Here is an 18,310-nt window from a genome sequence, read left to right as displayed (position 1 = left end):
TAATGGATCTTGAGAGAGGAAATGTCATTGCTGACTATGGAGGCCTCACTGAGCCATCGGATTTCAACTAAAATATCTTCATTTGTGTTCCGAAGATTAACGAAGGTCTTACGGGTGTGGAATGGCATGAGGGAGAGTAATAAAATGACATTATTTTCATTTTTGGGTGAACTATCCCTTTAAGGTTATGAATAAGCTGGTATGTTCCAAAACAATGACAAAATTCGCATTTAGGAGATATAAGCATTCAAAACTTACAGTCTCTCACTTCCGCTATGGATCAAGGATTTTCATGACATCACATCGCACTTCAGTTTCTCATCAAATCTTTGGTCCAATCAAATGCTCTCTAGAATCTGAAGTCCCGCCCCTTCCTACACTATAAACAGACACTGAAGCTGAGGCTGTAATCGGTCATTTATTCACACATTTACTAGTTTCTACATGGTGAATGGCACATAGTGCACCATATAGAGAATAGGGAACGATTCAGACAGTGTAAATATGCTTTCCTTTGACACGAATGAAGTCCGTTTTTGCGTTAGTGTCACATGAACCGCTGCAGCGCGAGCACAGTCTGCTCCGGTCCAGAGACATGAGAGCACAGAGCGGATCATATCCACGAGTCGGCTCAGACCACAAAAGGTATCAGAGCCATTTAAATTCTGCACAGAATGCTATTTTAAAGTGATATGGAGGAGATTATGAGGATAAACTGCATGATACTGCATGTTTCTTATTCCCGTCCATTGTTCATGAACATGCAGGCACTCCTGAATGCAGGAAATTCAAAACATTTTTTTATTTTAATAGAACCTTAAAAAAAACTTATCAATTACTAAGACAGTACACATATGACAGTAACACACTCTCTACTGCAGTCCAGTGAAGAGAACAAACTGGAAACCAGAAGTCTAGAATTAATGAAAAGACTTTCCTTTTAATTATCGTCACGAGGGAATATTCAAGATTCAAGACAGACAGCGCCTCATGCCTCTAGTCTAGTGGCTCATGAAGTCAGTGAGATGGCTAGAATAGCTTGAATATGGGATGGATCTGTGAGGGAAATAAAATTTTGGTTTCAGCATATGAAAAGTAGCATTACAAATCTTTTTAATTATAAAATGTTAATTTGAGAATTTATACTGACACACAAAACAAAATACAATATATGAAGGGGTTTTCAAAGCTCACTCTGGGTAGAACTGCGGTCCAGTCATGTGCGGATTTGCAGAGAAGATGCAGTGAGGAGCGCAGTGAAGACACCTTGGTAAGGTAACACCTTGCTGCATCTCCATGGTTTGGTTCATGCAGACTGACAAAAGTATTGTGAAACTTTTAGGGTGAAGAGTAATTTGGCTTTATATCATGTTTAACCACCCAATCCAGAGTATTAAAGGTGCAATATGAGTTTTCTCAAAATCGTTGTTGAACACTGATTTGAAATCAATTTTAACAAACACACCCCTCCCTTCATTGCTCCGCCCCCAAAATGCATGAACACGCAATGCAAGAGTGTCTCTTTTATCAGAGCAGAAGCGAGGCAAAATGTTTTGCGAAAAATAAAGCGAAGATGACAAATGAACGACAAGAAAGCACAAAAAATGAACATACAGTACACATAATTATACAAGCAAGATTGTTAGTCGCCAGCAGAACATCAGCCTCAGACAAACAATGACAATCAAAATCAACATTACTCGCGTATGGAGCACAAACATTGCAATATCGGCGCCGTTTTCAGGTCTTCCGGCTTAGGTTTCTCCAGGGCTGGAAAGCTTTTCTAATATTAACGTGGGTCCTAAAGTTGCCTAATAATAACCCTTCTTTTTCCGGTGATATTCCTCTAAGCTTTTCTCTCAGCCATCTCTCTTTCTACAGTCTTTCTTCAAATCTCCCTCTTGCTCACTCTCTCTCTCCTCCCCCATCATGAGTGGACACGTCCCCTACTGCTGATTCGCTGCAAGTTTGTTGTGGTGCTCGGTCTGATCCACTTTCAACAGCGTTTTTAAGAAATTGCTTACTGCACCTTTAACTGAATTAAATTAAGGGCTTTTCACACTGCGCTTAACACCAGGTTATCGCCGTTCTATCGTTCGCTTTTAACCCCCGGTAAAGGAACGTTTCACACTTGTAATTCAGAAGGGGGTTAGCACTGCTTTTTACCCAGGGTTAACCCCGCATTACTGTGACAAACTTGTACAGTGTGAAACAATGCAGTGCTTAGCAACAGACAACCAATCACATGCCTCATATTTGTCTGCTTTGGACAGTCACAGAAACACTGCGCGTTGTATATACAACCGAACTATAAATTCAGCATTTGAGAGGAAAAATGTAAAATGCTGACAGAAAATGTGATTGAAGAAGAGACCACTCACCACTCAGTATAAACTCAATAGTATCGTCAGCAATATGAGGATGCTCAATGATAAAGTACAGTGGGTACGGAAAGTATTCAGACCCCCTTAAATTTTTCACTCTTTGTTATATTGCAGCCATTTGCTAAAATCATTTGTTCATTTGTTTCCTCATTAATGTACACACAGCACCCTATATTGACAGAAAAACACAGAATTGTTGACATTTTGGCAGATTTATTAAAAAAGAAAAACTGAAATATCACATGGTCCTAAGTATTCAGACCCTTTGCTGTGACACTCATATATTTAACTCAGGTGCTGTCCATTTCTTCTGATCATCCTTGAGATGGTTCTACACCTTCATTTCAGTGCAGCTGTGTTTGATTATACTGATTGGACTTGATTAGGAAAGCCACACACCTGTCTATATAAGACCTTACAGCTCACAGTGCATGTCAGAGCAAATGAGAATCATGAGGTCAAAGGAACTGCCTGAAGTGCTCAGAGACAGAACTGTGGCAAGGCACAGATCTGGCCAAGGTTACAAAAAATTTCTGCTGCACTTAAGGTTCCTAAGAGCACAGTGGCCTCCATAATCCTTAAATGGAAGATGTTTGGGACTACCAGAACCCTTCCTAGAGCTGGCCGTCCGGCCAAACTGAGCTATCGGGGGAGAAGAGCCTTGGTGAGAGAGGTAAAGAAGAACCCAAATATCACTGTGGCTGAGCTCCAGAGATGCAGTCGAGAGATGGGAGAAAGTTGTAGAAAGTCAACCATCACTGCAGCCCTCCACCAGTCAGGGCTTTATGGTTTTATCCTCAGTGCAAGACACATGAAAGCCTGCATGGAGTTTGCTAAAAAACACCTGAAGGACTCCAAGATGGTGAGAAATAAGATTCTCTGGTCTGAGACCAAGATAGAAGTTTTTGGCCTTAATTCTAAGCGGTATGTGTGGAGAAAACCAGGCACTGCTCATCACCTGTCCAATACAGTCCCAACAGTGAAGCATGGTGGTGGCAGCATCATGCTGTGGGGGTGTTTTTCAGCTGCAGGGACAGGACGACTGGTTGCAATCGAGGGAAAGATGAATGCGGCCAAGTACAGGGATATCCTGGACGAAAACCTTCTCCAGAGTGCTCAGGACCTCAGACTGGGCCGAAGGTTTACCTTCCAACAAGACAATGACCCTAAGCACACAGCTAAAATAACGAAGGAGTGGCTTCACAACAACTCTGTGACTGTTCTTGAATGGCCCAGCCAGAGCCCTGACTTAAACCCAATTGAGCATCTCTGGAGAGAAAAATGGCTGTCCACCAACATTTACCATCCAACCTGACAGAACTGGAGAGGATCTGCAAGGAGGAATGGCAGAGGATCCCCAAATCCAGGAGAAAAACTTGTTGCATCTTTCCCAAAAAGACTCATGGCTGTATTAGTTCAAAAGGGTGCTTCTACTAAATACTGAGCAAAGGGTCTGAATACTTAGGACCATGTGATATTTCAGTTTTTCTTTTTTAATAAATCTGCAAAAATGTCAACAATTCTGTGTTTTTCTGTCAATATGGGGTGTTGTGTGTACATTAATGAGGAAAAAAATGAACTTAAATGATTTTAGCAAATGGCTGCAATATAACAAAGAGTGAAACATTTAAGGGGGTCTGAATACTTTCCGTACCCACTGTAAATAGGTCGCATGCTGCGTTTATCCAATCAATGACGCTGACACCGCAAATATGCAAATAAGAATGTTAACCCAGGGTTTAGAAATGTACAATGTGAAACATCAGTTTAGCTATGATTAATTGTTAACCGTCGGTAAATTATGAGCAGTGTGAAACATGAAGCAAGATAACCCAGGATTCAGTTTATCCGGGGTTTAGAATGACCCAGGGTTAACTATTTCAAGTGTGAAAAGCCCTGTGTATGCGTATAAACCTGAGGTATACTTTGGGGCTTAAATGCCTCACTGTAACCTTGCATTTTGATTTTGTTCACAATTATATTTTGTGGTAAACAATGTTAGGCCACAAATGTGGTCAAATGAGGTCAAATGAGCTTAACTTTCAAAGACAAGGACACAAAGATAAGCAGCAGAACCTGGAGAAATGAGTCCGCTCTGCCCTGTGATGTCTCCGACTGATGTCAGGGGCTCTGGGTAAGTGTTAGATCTCTGTGCCCATGTCAGACTGGAGAGTGAGGAGTTTTGGGTCGCAGGGATGGCCGGTGCTCCTTTGGATGCAGAGCGCTTCTTTGGTCGATAGACCCAATCTGTGTTGATACAGAAAAATGAGAAAAAGAAATCTGAAGCAGTTTTAAAAGAGATTCTATGTATGCCCTTTAAAGTCCTATTATGCTTTTTTGGATATTACCTCTCATGAAGTGTGTAATACAGCTGTTTGTGAATGTAAAAGGCCTGCAAAGTTTTAACAATCAAAGTACACGATAAATTAATTTAAGTTTTATTTAGAGAGACTGAATCCTTTCTCGCAGTGGTTTTCAGTCCGAGTCCTGGTAGTCTCATGTAGCCAGACCCTCAGACTGACGGCAGAAGGTCTGGACTCTATCGCAGCTTCCATTGTCCAATGACCACCAAAAGGAGGTCGGACAGATACTGTATGTAAAGCAACCAATCACAGTTAGTTTTGTCACCTATCTGGTGAAGAAGCTGTCAGCGATCAAAATATTGATTTTGAAGATTTTGAAAATTACAGTTTTGAGAATATGTTTGAGATCGCAAATATGAGCCAGATGCTGAATGTACTGGGAAATGAGCTCTGACGAGGACAGTGATGATGGTATAAAACATCTGCTCAAACCCATTTATTTAAGGGCTGAAAACAAGTTTACTGCAACAATGGCACTGCAAACTTCACATACTTTTGATCCTAAAAAGGCTCATTGTCACAGCTGTAAACACGATGGCTTTCTTCTTCCATGAGGGGGTTTGGCCTCACAACGGCTTTGATTCCAAGTGGACCGTTAATGAACGTGACACACACGTCAGCTGGAAATCCTGTAGAATTCATCCAATCAGATGACGACTTCGAAACTCCCAAAGCATTTCACATTTTGTGGGCCATATGCATCAGACGTTCAGCCAACGGTTCGTGAGGCTGAGACTATGGTCCTGGGAACTCCACACACTGCACATTTTGTACATCTCTCTCATCTGACACACTTCAATCCATTTTATGGAACTCTCGAGCTGATGATCTGAATCAGGTGTGTTAAAGGATTAGTTGACTTTCAAATGAAAATTACTCACACTCAAGCCATCCTAGGTGTATATGACGTTCTTCTTTCTGATGAACACAAACAGATATTTATTAAAGGTCCCGTTCTTCGTGATCCCATGTTTCAAACTTTAGTTAGTGTGTAATGTTGTTGTTAGAGTATAAATAAAATCTGTAAAATTTTAAAGCTCAAAGTTCAATGCCAAGCGAGATATTTTATTTAACAGAAGTCGCCTACATCGAACGGCCAGTTTGGACTACATCCCTCTACTTCCTTCTTTAATGACGTCACTAAAACAGTTTTTTGACTAACCTCCGCCCACAGGAATACACAAGAGTTGCGTTTGTAGAGTGTGTTTGTCGCCATGTCGTCGAAACGCTGTTGTTTTCATCCCGCAGTCCAATCACCGGGTCTGATTCCGGCTCAAATTGATAGGGTAAAATTAAAGACATGTTTACAATAACACTGAGCGCGTGCATCTCCACGTTATGGTAAGAGGCGTGACCTTTCCGGGCAAGGTTCGCTAAGCTTCTGTCGAATCACAACACAGGAACCGCTGGCACAATCAGAACTCGTTACGTATTTCTGAAGGAGGGACTTCATAGAACAAGGAAGTCATCAGCCCGTTTTTATGACAGTGGAAACAGCGGTATACAGATAAGTAAATTATGTGAAAAATACTGTGTTTTTTTACACGCGAAACATGAACACATGTTATATTGCACACTATAAACACAATCAAAGCTTCAAAAAACCACGAAAAACGGGACCTTTAATAAATATCCTGACGCATCCGAGCTTTATAATGGCAGTGAGCGGGATCTTTGAGTATGAGCTGAAGAAAGTGCTTCCATCCACATCCATCATAAATATACTCCACACGGCTCCAGGGGGTTAATAAATGCCTTCTGAAGTGGAGCATTATGAAGTAAAATATCTAGCTTCCGCCAGAAAAAATGGAACTGGCATTGTGTCAGTTAAGCTTTTTCCATAAGTTGAATACAGAAGGCGTACGACGTAGCATAAGCTTTGTGAACTCCAAGAGTTTTACACTTTCTTCGTAAGTAGAATACAGAAGGCGGAAGCTAGATATTTTTCTTCATAATTTGTTAAATATGGATTTTTTTCTTTTTAACACAAACCCATCACTCCACTTCAGAAGGCCTTTATTAACCCCCCAGGAGCTGCGTGGAGTATGTTTATGATGGATGGATGTGGATGGAAGCACTTTCTTCAGCTCATACTCAATGATTCCGCTCACTGTCATTATAAAGCTCAGATGCGTCAGGATATTTATTAATATTTCTCAGATTGTGATTATCAGAAAGAAGAAAGTCTTATACACCTAGGATGGCTTGACGGTGAGTAAAGCTTGGGGTAATTTTCATTTGAAAGTGAACAAATCCTGTAAATAAGGGAGAAATACAAAACATGCAGATCGGATCAGCAGACTGCTTTATCTATCAAACCATTTCAGACACTGTGAGAAAGGAGGTGATGCTTTATATTATGAGAATATTTGTGTTTCTTTTTAACCTTGGGCGCATATAAACCTATTGTAGGAGACCTCCAAAACAAAATTAGGAAGCTTTAATATAGCATAATAGGGACACTTTAATGTCTTTGAATCTTTCCACATAGCTTACCTGGGTACTTCCGTCTGTGTTCTGCCTTGATTCGATGTGCTTCAGTGTAGTATGGCTCCTTCTGCTCTTCAGACAGTTTGCTCCATTCTAACCCCAGCTGGACACTGATGTCGCAGTGGCTGGCATTAGGGTTGGCCTTAGACAAGGCGCGTCGGTGAATCTTTGACCATAATATGAAGGCATTCATGGGCCTTTTGACAGACGCTTTTTTGTTCTGAGGTCTTGCCACCTTACTTTCTGCTCGCAAAAACAATTCAAACAATTCAACAATTCAGTCACTGACTGAACCAATGATTTTCCTTTTTGCTCTTAAGTTAAAACACTAATCTTGATCGCATGGACCATGAAACGTATAATAATTAAATGTACCACTTATAGTTATACTTTAAAATGTAAAGGAAGAGAAAGCCGCCTTTTAAAGGGTTAGTTCACCCAAAAATGAAAATAATGTAATTTATTACTCACCCTCATGCTGTTCTACACCCGTAAGACCTTCGTTAATCTTCGGAACACAAATTAAGATATTTTTGTTGAAATCCGATGGCTCAGTGAGGCCTGCATAGCCAGCAATGACATTTCCTCTCTCAAGATCCATTAAGGTACTAAAAACATATTTAAATCAGTTCATGTGAGTACAGTGGTTCAATATTAATATTATAAAGCGACGAGAATATTTTTGGTGCGCCAAAAAAACAAAATAACAACTTATAAAGTGATGGCCGATTTCAAAACACTGCTTCATGAAGCTTCGGAGTGTTATGAATCAGTGTGTCGAATCAGCGGTTCGGAGCGCCAAAGTCACGTTATTTCAGCAGTTTGCCGGTTTGACACGCGATCCGAATCATGATTCGACACAAAAGATTCATGACGCTCCGAAGCTTCCTGAAGCAGTGTTTTAAAATCGTCCATCACTAAATAAGTCGTTATTTTGTTTTTTTGGTGCACCAAAAATAATCTTGTCACTTTATAATATTAATATTGAACCACTGTATTCACATGAACTGATTTAAATATTACTTTATGGATCTTGAGAGAGGAAATGTCATTGCTCCCTATGAATGAAGGCCTCACTGAGCCATCGGATTTCAACTAAAATATCTTAATTTATGTTCCGAAGATTAACGAAGGTCTTATGGGTGTGGAACGGCATGAGGGTGAGTAATAAATGACAGCATTTTCATTTTTGGGTGAACTAACCCTTTAAAGTTCTGGTCCAGAGGACATTTCCCTCCGACCACCTACCTGCTCCTGAAGGAGTCTGAGGGAAGTTCAGCTCTTGTGAATTGACTTGCTCAGAAGCCTCGCTGATTGGCTGTTGGTATAACTTTGGAAAAGGCGCCATAATAAATGGCTGATGGTTTACTATCGGACAATGGCTGATTTGCTGATTATTTCCCGTTTGAAAAGGTGTCATGTCGACTCTCTGATGGGTTTCTGTAGGAAAATGCGCCTGGCTGATTGGCTGATGGTATGTTTTTGGGAAAGGCGCCTCACTCGACAAATTGCAGTTAAATGAATTCATTTCACTATAAGAGAAAACCTGAGAAATCTTTAACGAGGAAAGTGCGTTATCTCTCATCTCCAGTGAATCTTGAACCGAGGGATGAAGTGGAAACACAATCCTGTCAGAGTAGTCCTGATTAATCCCAACGTCTCTTCTCAAAGACATGTCCTCAAACTGTGGATGATCTCGTCTGCGAGTCGTCAAGCTGTTAACTTTAGTTGGGTCTTCGACTCGTTGAGCTTTGACAGCACAGACAGCGACAGGACTATCAGGTTTAAAAACGCCGTTTTCTGTTTCGGCACATTTGGGTACCGCTTCATCAGTTGTTAAACTTTCTTCAGCTTTTCTGAACCTCAGCCTAGCTCTCATTTTTGGGTGTCTGTCCATTAGTTTGTCAGCCTGTCGTTACAGTAACGGTCGCGGAATGTCACACACTCCTGCATCCTTTAAAAAAAATACAATAACAAACAACAGCCATCAAAAAGCACGAGACAGAGAACAACACATTATTTCTAAATGTTAGAAAATCGTGAATTGGTAAATTCCCATCCGATATTTATTCCAAAAATAAAATAAAACAACAATAATAATTAGTATTACTGTAATAGTAAATATATGATAATTATAATATTACTAAAACAGTTATTAGGGTAAAGTCACTCGCCCTCTAAACTAAAGCCAAGTGCATATGCTTTTCATGTTTTTATATTTGATAAATCCAGCTTTATGGCTCATATACTAGGAGCTCATACTTGGGAAGGAAAGAAAACAAATTTTATTCAGAGGCCCAAAAGGAAGGGGAAAAAATAAAATGCAGTTTGGTGCAGATGTTATTTTTATGTCCCAAAAGATAAAATTCTGATAGCTAATGTAAATCATATTTTTATAGTATAACAGATTTAGGCTACATAAAATGTGTATAAATAGCACTAGTTATTCCCAATAATAAGTCATAACAAGGTTATATTTAAAGACCAAAACGCTCTGTAGTTTTAATTGTGGGGGCAAAACTTAGGCCTATAATGCAGTGCAATAAAATGATGATTGAGAGATGTACAACTAAATGATCCTCGAAAACCAGATGGATCATATTTGACACATTTAAGCATTCATTTTCTAAAAATGATGTATGGATAATCTAGTAAACCCAAGTTGCTTCAGTTCAGTACCCTGATGGCACATGTACATCTCAGAGACGTCCATTTGATGTGTGTTTACATCTGGAAGATGTGACTTTTTTAGTGTGTTGTAAAACATATTCAGCTGGTTAAACTTAGAAAGTTCACCTGCTGCCTTAAAATTCTGAGTTAACTCAACTTGAAGATAGCCTTTGTTTCAACTCAAAAATAGTCCAGACAACACATTACTTTAAGTTAAAAATTAAACTTTAAGTAATGCATTGTCTTGACTATTTGTAAGTTGAAACAAAGGTTATCTTAAAGTTGAGTTAACTCACATTTTTAAGGCAGCAGGTGAACTTTCATTTCTGTTTAACCAGCTGAAAATGTTTTACAGGACGTTTCCAGTCAGATGTCAAATAGACGTTTAGAAAATGTCTTTAAGATGTTTATGATTTAGAATGCATGTAAAACTGACATCTTAAAGACGTCTATCAGATGTTTGTAAACAGAAGATGCTTTAACTATCTTTAACAGACATCTTGCAGACGTACGTGTGCTATCTGGGTAAATGTTCTTGAAATATTAATAATATAAATGGCCATCTATCAGAGGGCAGGATGTTCATATTGATAATTTACAGACCTTAAAAAAATGCATGTATCAAAAATGATACAGCAGGCTTTATAGGGTTAAGTGACTCACCCTGGAGTAGACACTAGAGGGAGCCACAGGACAAGACACTTGAGAGATTCTGTGGCAAATCAAACCATAAAAAGCTGTTTTTAATAAAATTTTGAAACACATTTGGTTTCAATAGAGGCATTAATCACCTCTTTGAATTGTAGTACTATCATTAAAATGATAGGATATTATCCATCTAAGTTTAAAGACAGGACCAAGAAACCTACAATATCACATGAACAACACCATTTAAGTCGCAAAGACAGTTTTTGATGAAATCGTTTAATGTTAAACAAATTTTTTGAGTACAATAAAATCAAAATTAAATCTGCAAAGAAACTATAATGAAAGAGGCGCTCGATCTTCTGTTTCTCTTTACATTTGCATAAACTAAGGAGTGTTTACTGAATTCACCCATGTCTAGAACAATGTATTTATGCACATGATCTCTCTGTATAATGTTAAGTATTAAAATAAGAAACTAAACCCCTATGGAATAAATCTAAATAGTAATAAAATAAAGATTTGGTCATTTGGAACATAATGCCTCAGTGCCTGATGGAGGACTCCTTGTTTGTTTACGTGTAAAGCAGCATATGGGAAAATGGACAAAACCAAATGTTTAAAAGAAAAAGAAAAAAAAAAAGTGACAAGTAAACTTCATTTGGGGTTCACAATGCTTTCACGATTCCATAGCCATCATACAATTCTGTGACAGACATTTCATAAATGTAACACTGACCCGCAACAATGCTTGAAACTGTAAAATCGACATGCAAACAAAGGATATGACTGTAATTATGAGGCATTATAAAATACCACTTCAAGTAGTTACTAGAAATGTGTAACACCACTCCTGCTACCACCACCAAAGCACTTGTTTGTGCGGCTTCAGATGACAAATGTTTCTCAAACTCGGTGGAAGAGACCCCTAAAAATCATTCAAGAATGTAATGGCTTTCGCTTTTCATGTAACACAGTTTTGGATTCATAGTACAGTTAATAACCTTCATACAAATTTGTATTATTAAAAAGGTGGCCATTTCACCGGCAGGCACACTTCAAATTTCGCTCAGGCAGCTTGCTACACGAAAGTACTGAAACTATATCTACAGATATAGTCTGTAAAAAAAAAAAAAAAAAAAAAAGTTGACCATATTCATCTAAATAACAGATGTTGGAGTGATAACGGAATATAAGGAGTGACAAACTGTAACAATTCAAACCGGAAACAAAAACAATAGTAAATATTAAGGACCTGTGGTAATTTGTCCTGTCTTATACCATCTGAGAAGTGAGTAAAATAATTTATTTTTTGCACACAGAGATATTTACAAATTCAACCCTTCACGGTCTTTAAATCACAGCATGAGTAATGCAAAATATGAGGTAATTTCTGAAATCAGATGTATTTGAAATGGTGAACGGGGCAAAAAAAAGTGAGGTTTCTGTTATGAAAATGTACCAAACTGCACACAGCCATCTTTTTTTTTTTTTCTTTTAAAAGTATACAATATGCTTTGCACCATTTACAACAAAAAAAAAAAAAAAATCCACCCTTCGATTATCAACCCCACATGATTCTTGTGTGTGTTTTGTTTCTCTGTATCTGTTAACGTACAGGGGCAAATGATTGAAGAGTTGTGACACTGGCTAGTTTTGTCCATTTTACTGGATGCAGCTCCTTCTTTTGAGAAGGTGTATTTGGACCGTTAACCCTCTTGGAGTGGATCACTCTTCATTTCCCAAAGTTGCCAAAGTTTGCAAAGGCATCTTGTTTAGGTTGCACCATGGCGGGGTTCATGCCCTGGCCAATACTCATGCTGGGCATGCCGTGGGCACCTTGTAGGCCTATTCCAGCGGGCACCATATTCATGCCCATTAGTCCTTGATTGACGGGCATTCCTCCAATACCCACAGAGCCCATTCCCATGGTGCCTGTCGCCATAGTAGGAGGCATTCCCATGCTCATGGTCCCTCCGGCCATCATGGGGTTCACTCCTGCTCTGGGAGTAGCTGCTGAGGGCTGGGCGTTGAGTGTCAATCCGGCAAAATTCTGGGTGACCATGTTTAAGGGTGGCTGAACACCTAAATGAGAAACATATTATATTATAAATTACAGTTCTTGACACAAATAAATAATACATGCAGTTTCTTATAACTGTGACAGCACTCCAATTAGTAGTGGTGGACGGTATTAATCGAAATTAACCCGAAATCGTGCTTACGGACCGGGTGATTATGAAATCGTAAAGGCTGCGATTATTTAATGTGCAGCTTGTCAGTGAAGCACAGCTCTGTGATCAGTAGTAAATGCTGCTCCTTCTGAAAACGCTGTGAGTTTGAGTCACTTATAACATTCATTTGAAAAAGCAATCAACACATCAAACATCGAACTTCCGCAATAACATAAGCCAGCTGAAAAACTTCCGGTGAAATGTCACTTGTTGGTGTGTCAGTATCTTCAGTGTCCTGATTAAGCCAGTGTGTCCACCAAAGCTTTTTTCCAGCGGCTAGCGTACTTTTCCAATTGTTTTCTCTGGGAGCGCCGCATTTTTTAAATGTTAGGAGCATAATGAGGCATTGATGATTGCTGAGCATCTTTCTCACGCTCAAGCGCTGAGTGCTCGGCATTTTTTACCAGTTGCCTCGAGTTGAAAAATGTTCAACTTTGAGTAAACCGCTGCGCTCATCACTGTCACTTTTTAGCCAGTCGTCCAATCAGAAAGGAGGGGTGGGACAATACAACACCTTCTTTGGAAAACTTTTACTTCACAACATTCCAAAGCATAATGTCGTACTTTTTACTGCACTACGTTTCATATTACATTTCATTTAATACTTAATTACATTAGAAATCTCGTACTTTCTTACTTTTATTCAAGTAAGTACTACTACATTTTTATAGTACCTAAGTATTAAAGGTAAAAAGCCCTACTTTTATTTATGAAATGTAACACAGTAAAAAGTACAACATTATGCTTTGGAATGTAGTGAAGTAAAAGTTTCCCAAAGAAAAACACTTAAATTTACTTAAAGTAAAATTTAAATTTAAATTTAAATAAAGTAAAAATATCTCACTACTGTCAACCTCTGCATTGGATTGACATTTTTTTTTTGTTAATATATAAAAACAACACACAAACAAACTATCTGTGAAATGAGATACTAGTAACACTTCCACTCGATATTCCGTATCAAGCAAAGCGTCTCAAATGAAAAAAACGCTGCGCTGCCGAAGCGCTCACAGCTAGGCGTTTTCAGCAGAGCGCCTAACCTTATAGCCTTTCAGCTGGCTAAAATTGCTTTGGTGGACACACGGCCAGACAGCATCAATAGTGTAATACTTTTTTTTATCAGAATATAGTCACTTAAATAATCTGGCTTTGGTAATTTAATTCAAACTTAAGACGACAAAAAAGAAAAAAGATGTGTCACTCAGTGTCCCTCTTCAGCAAAATTCAATTCACTTTGTGCTGAAATCATTGAGCTTGCGCTGCACTGATTGACATCTGTGATTAAAGGGAGAGCGCGGTGCTCACTTTCTGTGTAATACATTCACAAGAAAAGTTATTGTTTTTCATGAGATTTTGTGAGTACTTCATACTTCACCTTGAGAAAATTTCGCTTTTGAATAAATATTACAGTAAATGGCTAAAATGAGCCATTAAATGCTCCTCTACCGCCATCTGCTGGTTATATTGATAAATATTTCATTTTTTAGTTTTAAATAAAAGTGTTTTCTATCAAATGTTGAATTACCTACATCTTGAAACGTTTGGTTTTACAAATGGGGACAATCTGAGAAGGATGAACAAATAATGTTTTTGGTCATCACATTAAAAATAACATTTAAAGTGCTGGAAAAATGTTGTCTAATTGCAGACACAGTGTTTCTTATTCCAACTTTTGCAATAGCTTCAAGTCTATTGCAAATTAGGCAAGTGTGATAACTGCATAAAAATATAAATAAAACATTAAAAAGTCAATCAATAATGGTTGTGTGTCGATGTACAGCGAGTACAGAACAACAGTTCACCAGAAATGACCAAGCTGGATAACGAAAACCAGGAAGTAACCATGCATATGGTCAATTGTCAATGTAGGGTTTAGTGTTATAAAAATAAAAAAATAAAAACTTTCTTACCTTGCTGTATCATGGTATTGAGTGTGGGCTGTGTGGGCTTGGGAGGATTCAGGCCTGCAGACAGGAAATCCAGGCTGATGTTGACACTTGGGTCTGACCAGGTGGCGGGCAATGATACGTTCCCCCCTGACTTCTGTAGTCCCATCTGCTGGGGCAGTAACGGACCCCCTATTGTCTGACAAAGAAAGAGCAGCAAGTAAATAACTGTTATTTATAGATTATGATTACAGTGATATATATATATATATATATAGAGAGAGAGAGAGAGAGAGAGAGAGAGAGAAATAATATTCATATTGACTATATTGCAGCACTTTATTTAATATTAATATTTCAGGTGACATCTCATTTTTTATAAAACATTGATCCACTCATTATACCTATAAAGGTATTGATGCTTATATGGACAGAGTGAGAACACAGTGGAAAGATAATGACTACAGAGTTCAATGAAGGACAATACTGGATCAGCATCATGTATCCATTTAACTCAGCCCACGTCTGAATCCTGATTCAGATGTGCAAACCTTGGGAATATATTTTGTTTAATTCACTTCACTTTGCTCATGGTCATTTTCCAAACTCATCACCATATCTTTAAGATATCTACAATAAAGCCAGGTGCACACAGTGTGATTTAGTCCTTTACGATTGTTACTTGTCATACTAAATGAACATGATCCCCACTGTAAGTTATGTCACGCTGTAGGATCTCACATGTCATTAAAGGTGCCCTAGAATTGAAAATTGAATTTACCTCGGCATAGTTAAATGATTAGAGTTCTGTACATGGAAATGACATACAGTGAGTCTCAAACACCATTGTTTCCTCCTCCTTATGTAAATTTGATTTGTGCAAAAGACCTCTGAGGAACAGGCGAATCTCAACATAACACTGGCTGTGACGCAACAGTCGGGATCATTAATATGTACGCCCCCAATATTTGCATATGGCAGCCCATGTTCAAGGCATTACACAAGCCAGTATTAACATCTGGAGCTGCACAGCTGAATCAACAGACTTTATGCAGGTAAGCAAGCAAGGACAATAGCGAAAAATGGCAGATGGAGCAATAATAACTGACATGATCCATGATATCATGATATGTTTAGTGATATTTGTAAATTGTCTTTCTAAATGTGTCGTTAGCATGTTGCTAATTTACTGTTAAATGTGGTTAAAGTTACCATCGTTTCTTACTGTATTCAAGGAGACAAAAGCCGTTGTTATTTTCATTATTAAACACTTGCAGTCTGTATAATTCATAAACACAACTTCATTCTTTATAAATCTCTCCAACAGTGTTTAATGTTAGCATTAGCCCCGTTAGCCGCAGCAAGGCTACTATCAAACTCATTCAGAATCAAATGTAAACATCCAAATAAATACCATACTTACATGATCCGATAAGCTGCATCACAAACACTTTGTAAAGATCCATTTTGAGGGTTATATTAGCTGTGTGAACTTTGTTTATGCAATGTATTATAGAGTTGCGAGCTTGGGGGTGGGGAGCACGAGCATTTAAAGGGGACGCGCGCTGAATCTGCGCAGATTTAATTATGCCCCAAAATAGGCAGTTAAAAAATTGAATAATACAAAATCTATGGGGTATTTTGAGCTGAAACTTCACAGACACATTCAGGGGACACCTTAGACTTATATTACATCTTGTGAAAAGGGGTTCTAGGGCAGCTTTAATGTCAGACTGTACAACAGTCAAGCCTCGTTAAAAACAAACGCACACAAGACGACTCATCCGTGACACATTGGGTGACGGTGAGCTGCATTTACATGCAGGATTAAAATGGTAGCTATCAAACTAGTATTGAAAAGAAAAACAGAAAAAAATGAAGATGTTATGTGTGGAGGAAGTGGTGGTTTGTTGTTGTCGCACTTATTGAGGCATCATGTTCTGCTCTCCTATTGGTTTTGATTTGAATGTTGTAAGAGAAGCCACACTGCAGGACTGTGCATCAATCCTTCCGACACTGGCAGGATTTCATCGTAGGTAAAATATGATCGCAATGGTTATTAATCAGCTGTCAGCAATCATACCAAACTAGCGATCAAAAATGACATATTTTAGCCTAGGGTCAGAGGAATCTTTTACGATTAGCAAAATTTGTCTCAGACGACCAAATCATGGCCAAAATCATACAATGTGAACCCGGCTTAAGATCTATAATATTCATTTAGAAAATAAATAAAGGATTTCCATTTCTTTGTTGACACAAAGAAACAATGCACAACTGAACACAAAGGTGTCACCAGCTTTTTGCATCGTTTAGAGTCACAAATGCTACCAGCATGCTTTGAGGTGTGTACCTGCTACATAAAATGAGTGCAGAATGGCACATTTGCACTTCTGAGAAGTGTTTCTGATAAAGGGAACTGGCGCTTCAGGTCTCTCCGTTTACCTGTGATCTGGACAGGGGTGTGTTTGCGTTCTGCGGGCACATGTTGAAGGTCATGCTTTGGGATGAGCTGAGGCTGCTGTTGTTGGGGGCCATCAGGTCAAAGAGGTCAGCGGAAGGTGGTTGGGTGGATGTGGGTGCGGGGGCGGGAGGAGCAGGTACGTCACTGAACAGGTCTGGGATGGCAGACTGAGCAGCAGCAGCAGGAGGACTAGTGGAGGAGAAGGCGTTCCAGTCACCAAACTCACCGTTACCAGTAGACAGCGAACCTGAGGAGACAGATATATTTCAGGGGTGTAACGTTTCTGTAAAAAAATAAAAAATAAAAAAACGAACCGTCCGGTTCTCCACCTAAATCTGCAACACATCTATAATATGGTTTGTTGAGAAGATTAACAACACATAAAACAGACAGACAACAGAGATCAGCTAATGTATGTTTCTGTCAATGGATACGCATTCTGGCTTCCCAATACGTTACAACAGCGATGATCAAAAAAAGGTAGACAAAACAGTCACTCTTTGTAAACTTTGTTCAATAGGAGTGCCGTATGCTCGAATATGACGAGCCATTTACGCCATCATCACCCGGGTGTTGATACGCACGACCTGAACAGCACACGTTGCTATCTGTGTTTAAACTAAACTCATTTAAGCCTTGCCAATTTAAACATTCAAGAGCAAGACGCGTAAGAGAACTCGCGCGCTGTGAGAAAATTTGTGTGTGCTCTCATCTGAAGCGCGCACACAGAAAGCCGCATCTCAGACAGCATGCAAATATTAAGTTCTCTTTCAAGTATTGCGCTTGAACGGACAAATTCACACAAAAATTATGGTCAACATGCCCGTCTTGGTGAGTATCCTATCAAACATAGTAAGTTATGTCTTAAGAGAACGTAAACAGTCTAGAAAGACAACGCATGTGTATCATTGTCAGCATTTTGGATCTATGCATTATGTCTTAAAGTGACAGCTGCTTTTCATGTTAATCAAACAAAGGACAAGGAAATCACTCACTGATCTTGACTGAACAGCTTTTGTAACTTTAATAATGATTAATCTTTATTTAATTTATACAGTGAAGATTATATGTATTGTTATTTTACATTTTATTCAATTTCTGTACCTGAAAAATACTTTTAGATAACCTGAAAAGCACTGTTTTTTATTTGTATTTTTGCTCTTTTGTATTTATT

The 18,310-nt window shown here is 38.8% G+C and overlaps 2 protein-coding genes across 3 annotated transcripts in view; both read right to left on the bottom strand.

Moving 5' to 3' along the window:
- Window positions 1-920: 920 nt before the first annotated feature.
- On the bottom strand, window positions 921-9,192 carry LOC125253615 (transcription factor SOX-30-like). The gene is made up of 5 exons (XM_048167661.1): window positions 8,486-9,192; window positions 7,244-7,480; window positions 4,461-4,631; window positions 1,195-1,315; window positions 921-1,056 (listed from the first exon to the last, which is right to left on the bottom strand). Exons 1-5 carry the CDS (start codon window positions 9,132-9,134, stop codon window positions 1,002-1,004), a joined length of 1,233 nt encoding a protein of 410 aa, XP_048023618.1. The 5' UTR covers window positions 9,135-9,192; the 3' UTR covers window positions 921-1,001.
- Window positions 9,193-10,815: 1,623 nt separating this feature from the next.
- clint1b (clathrin interactor 1b) overlaps window positions 10,816-18,310 on the bottom strand; it is a 45,558-nt gene continuing 38,063 nt past the window's right edge. For both annotated transcript variants that reach the window (XM_048165663.1, XM_048165664.1), the window contains 3 exons: window positions 17,118-17,383; window positions 14,697-14,871; window positions 10,816-12,637 (listed from right to left, as the gene is read on the bottom strand). In XM_048165663.1, coding sequence (XP_048021620.1) covers window positions 12,288-12,637; window positions 14,697-14,871; window positions 17,118-17,383 — 791 coding nt within the window. In that variant the 3' untranslated portion in view covers window positions 10,816-12,287. The remainder of the gene's footprint in view (window positions 12,638-14,696; window positions 14,872-17,117; window positions 17,384-18,310) is intronic.

The sequence above is a fragment of the Megalobrama amblycephala genome, linkage group LG18, assembly GCF_018812025.1.
Source record: "Megalobrama amblycephala isolate DHTTF-2021 linkage group LG18, ASM1881202v1, whole genome shotgun sequence".
NCBI classification, from domain to species: domain Eukaryota; kingdom Metazoa; phylum Chordata; class Actinopteri; order Cypriniformes; family Xenocyprididae; genus Megalobrama; species Megalobrama amblycephala.
The sequence above is the reverse complement of the archived record's forward strand: the minus strand, read 5'-3'. Positions and strand labels throughout refer to the sequence as shown.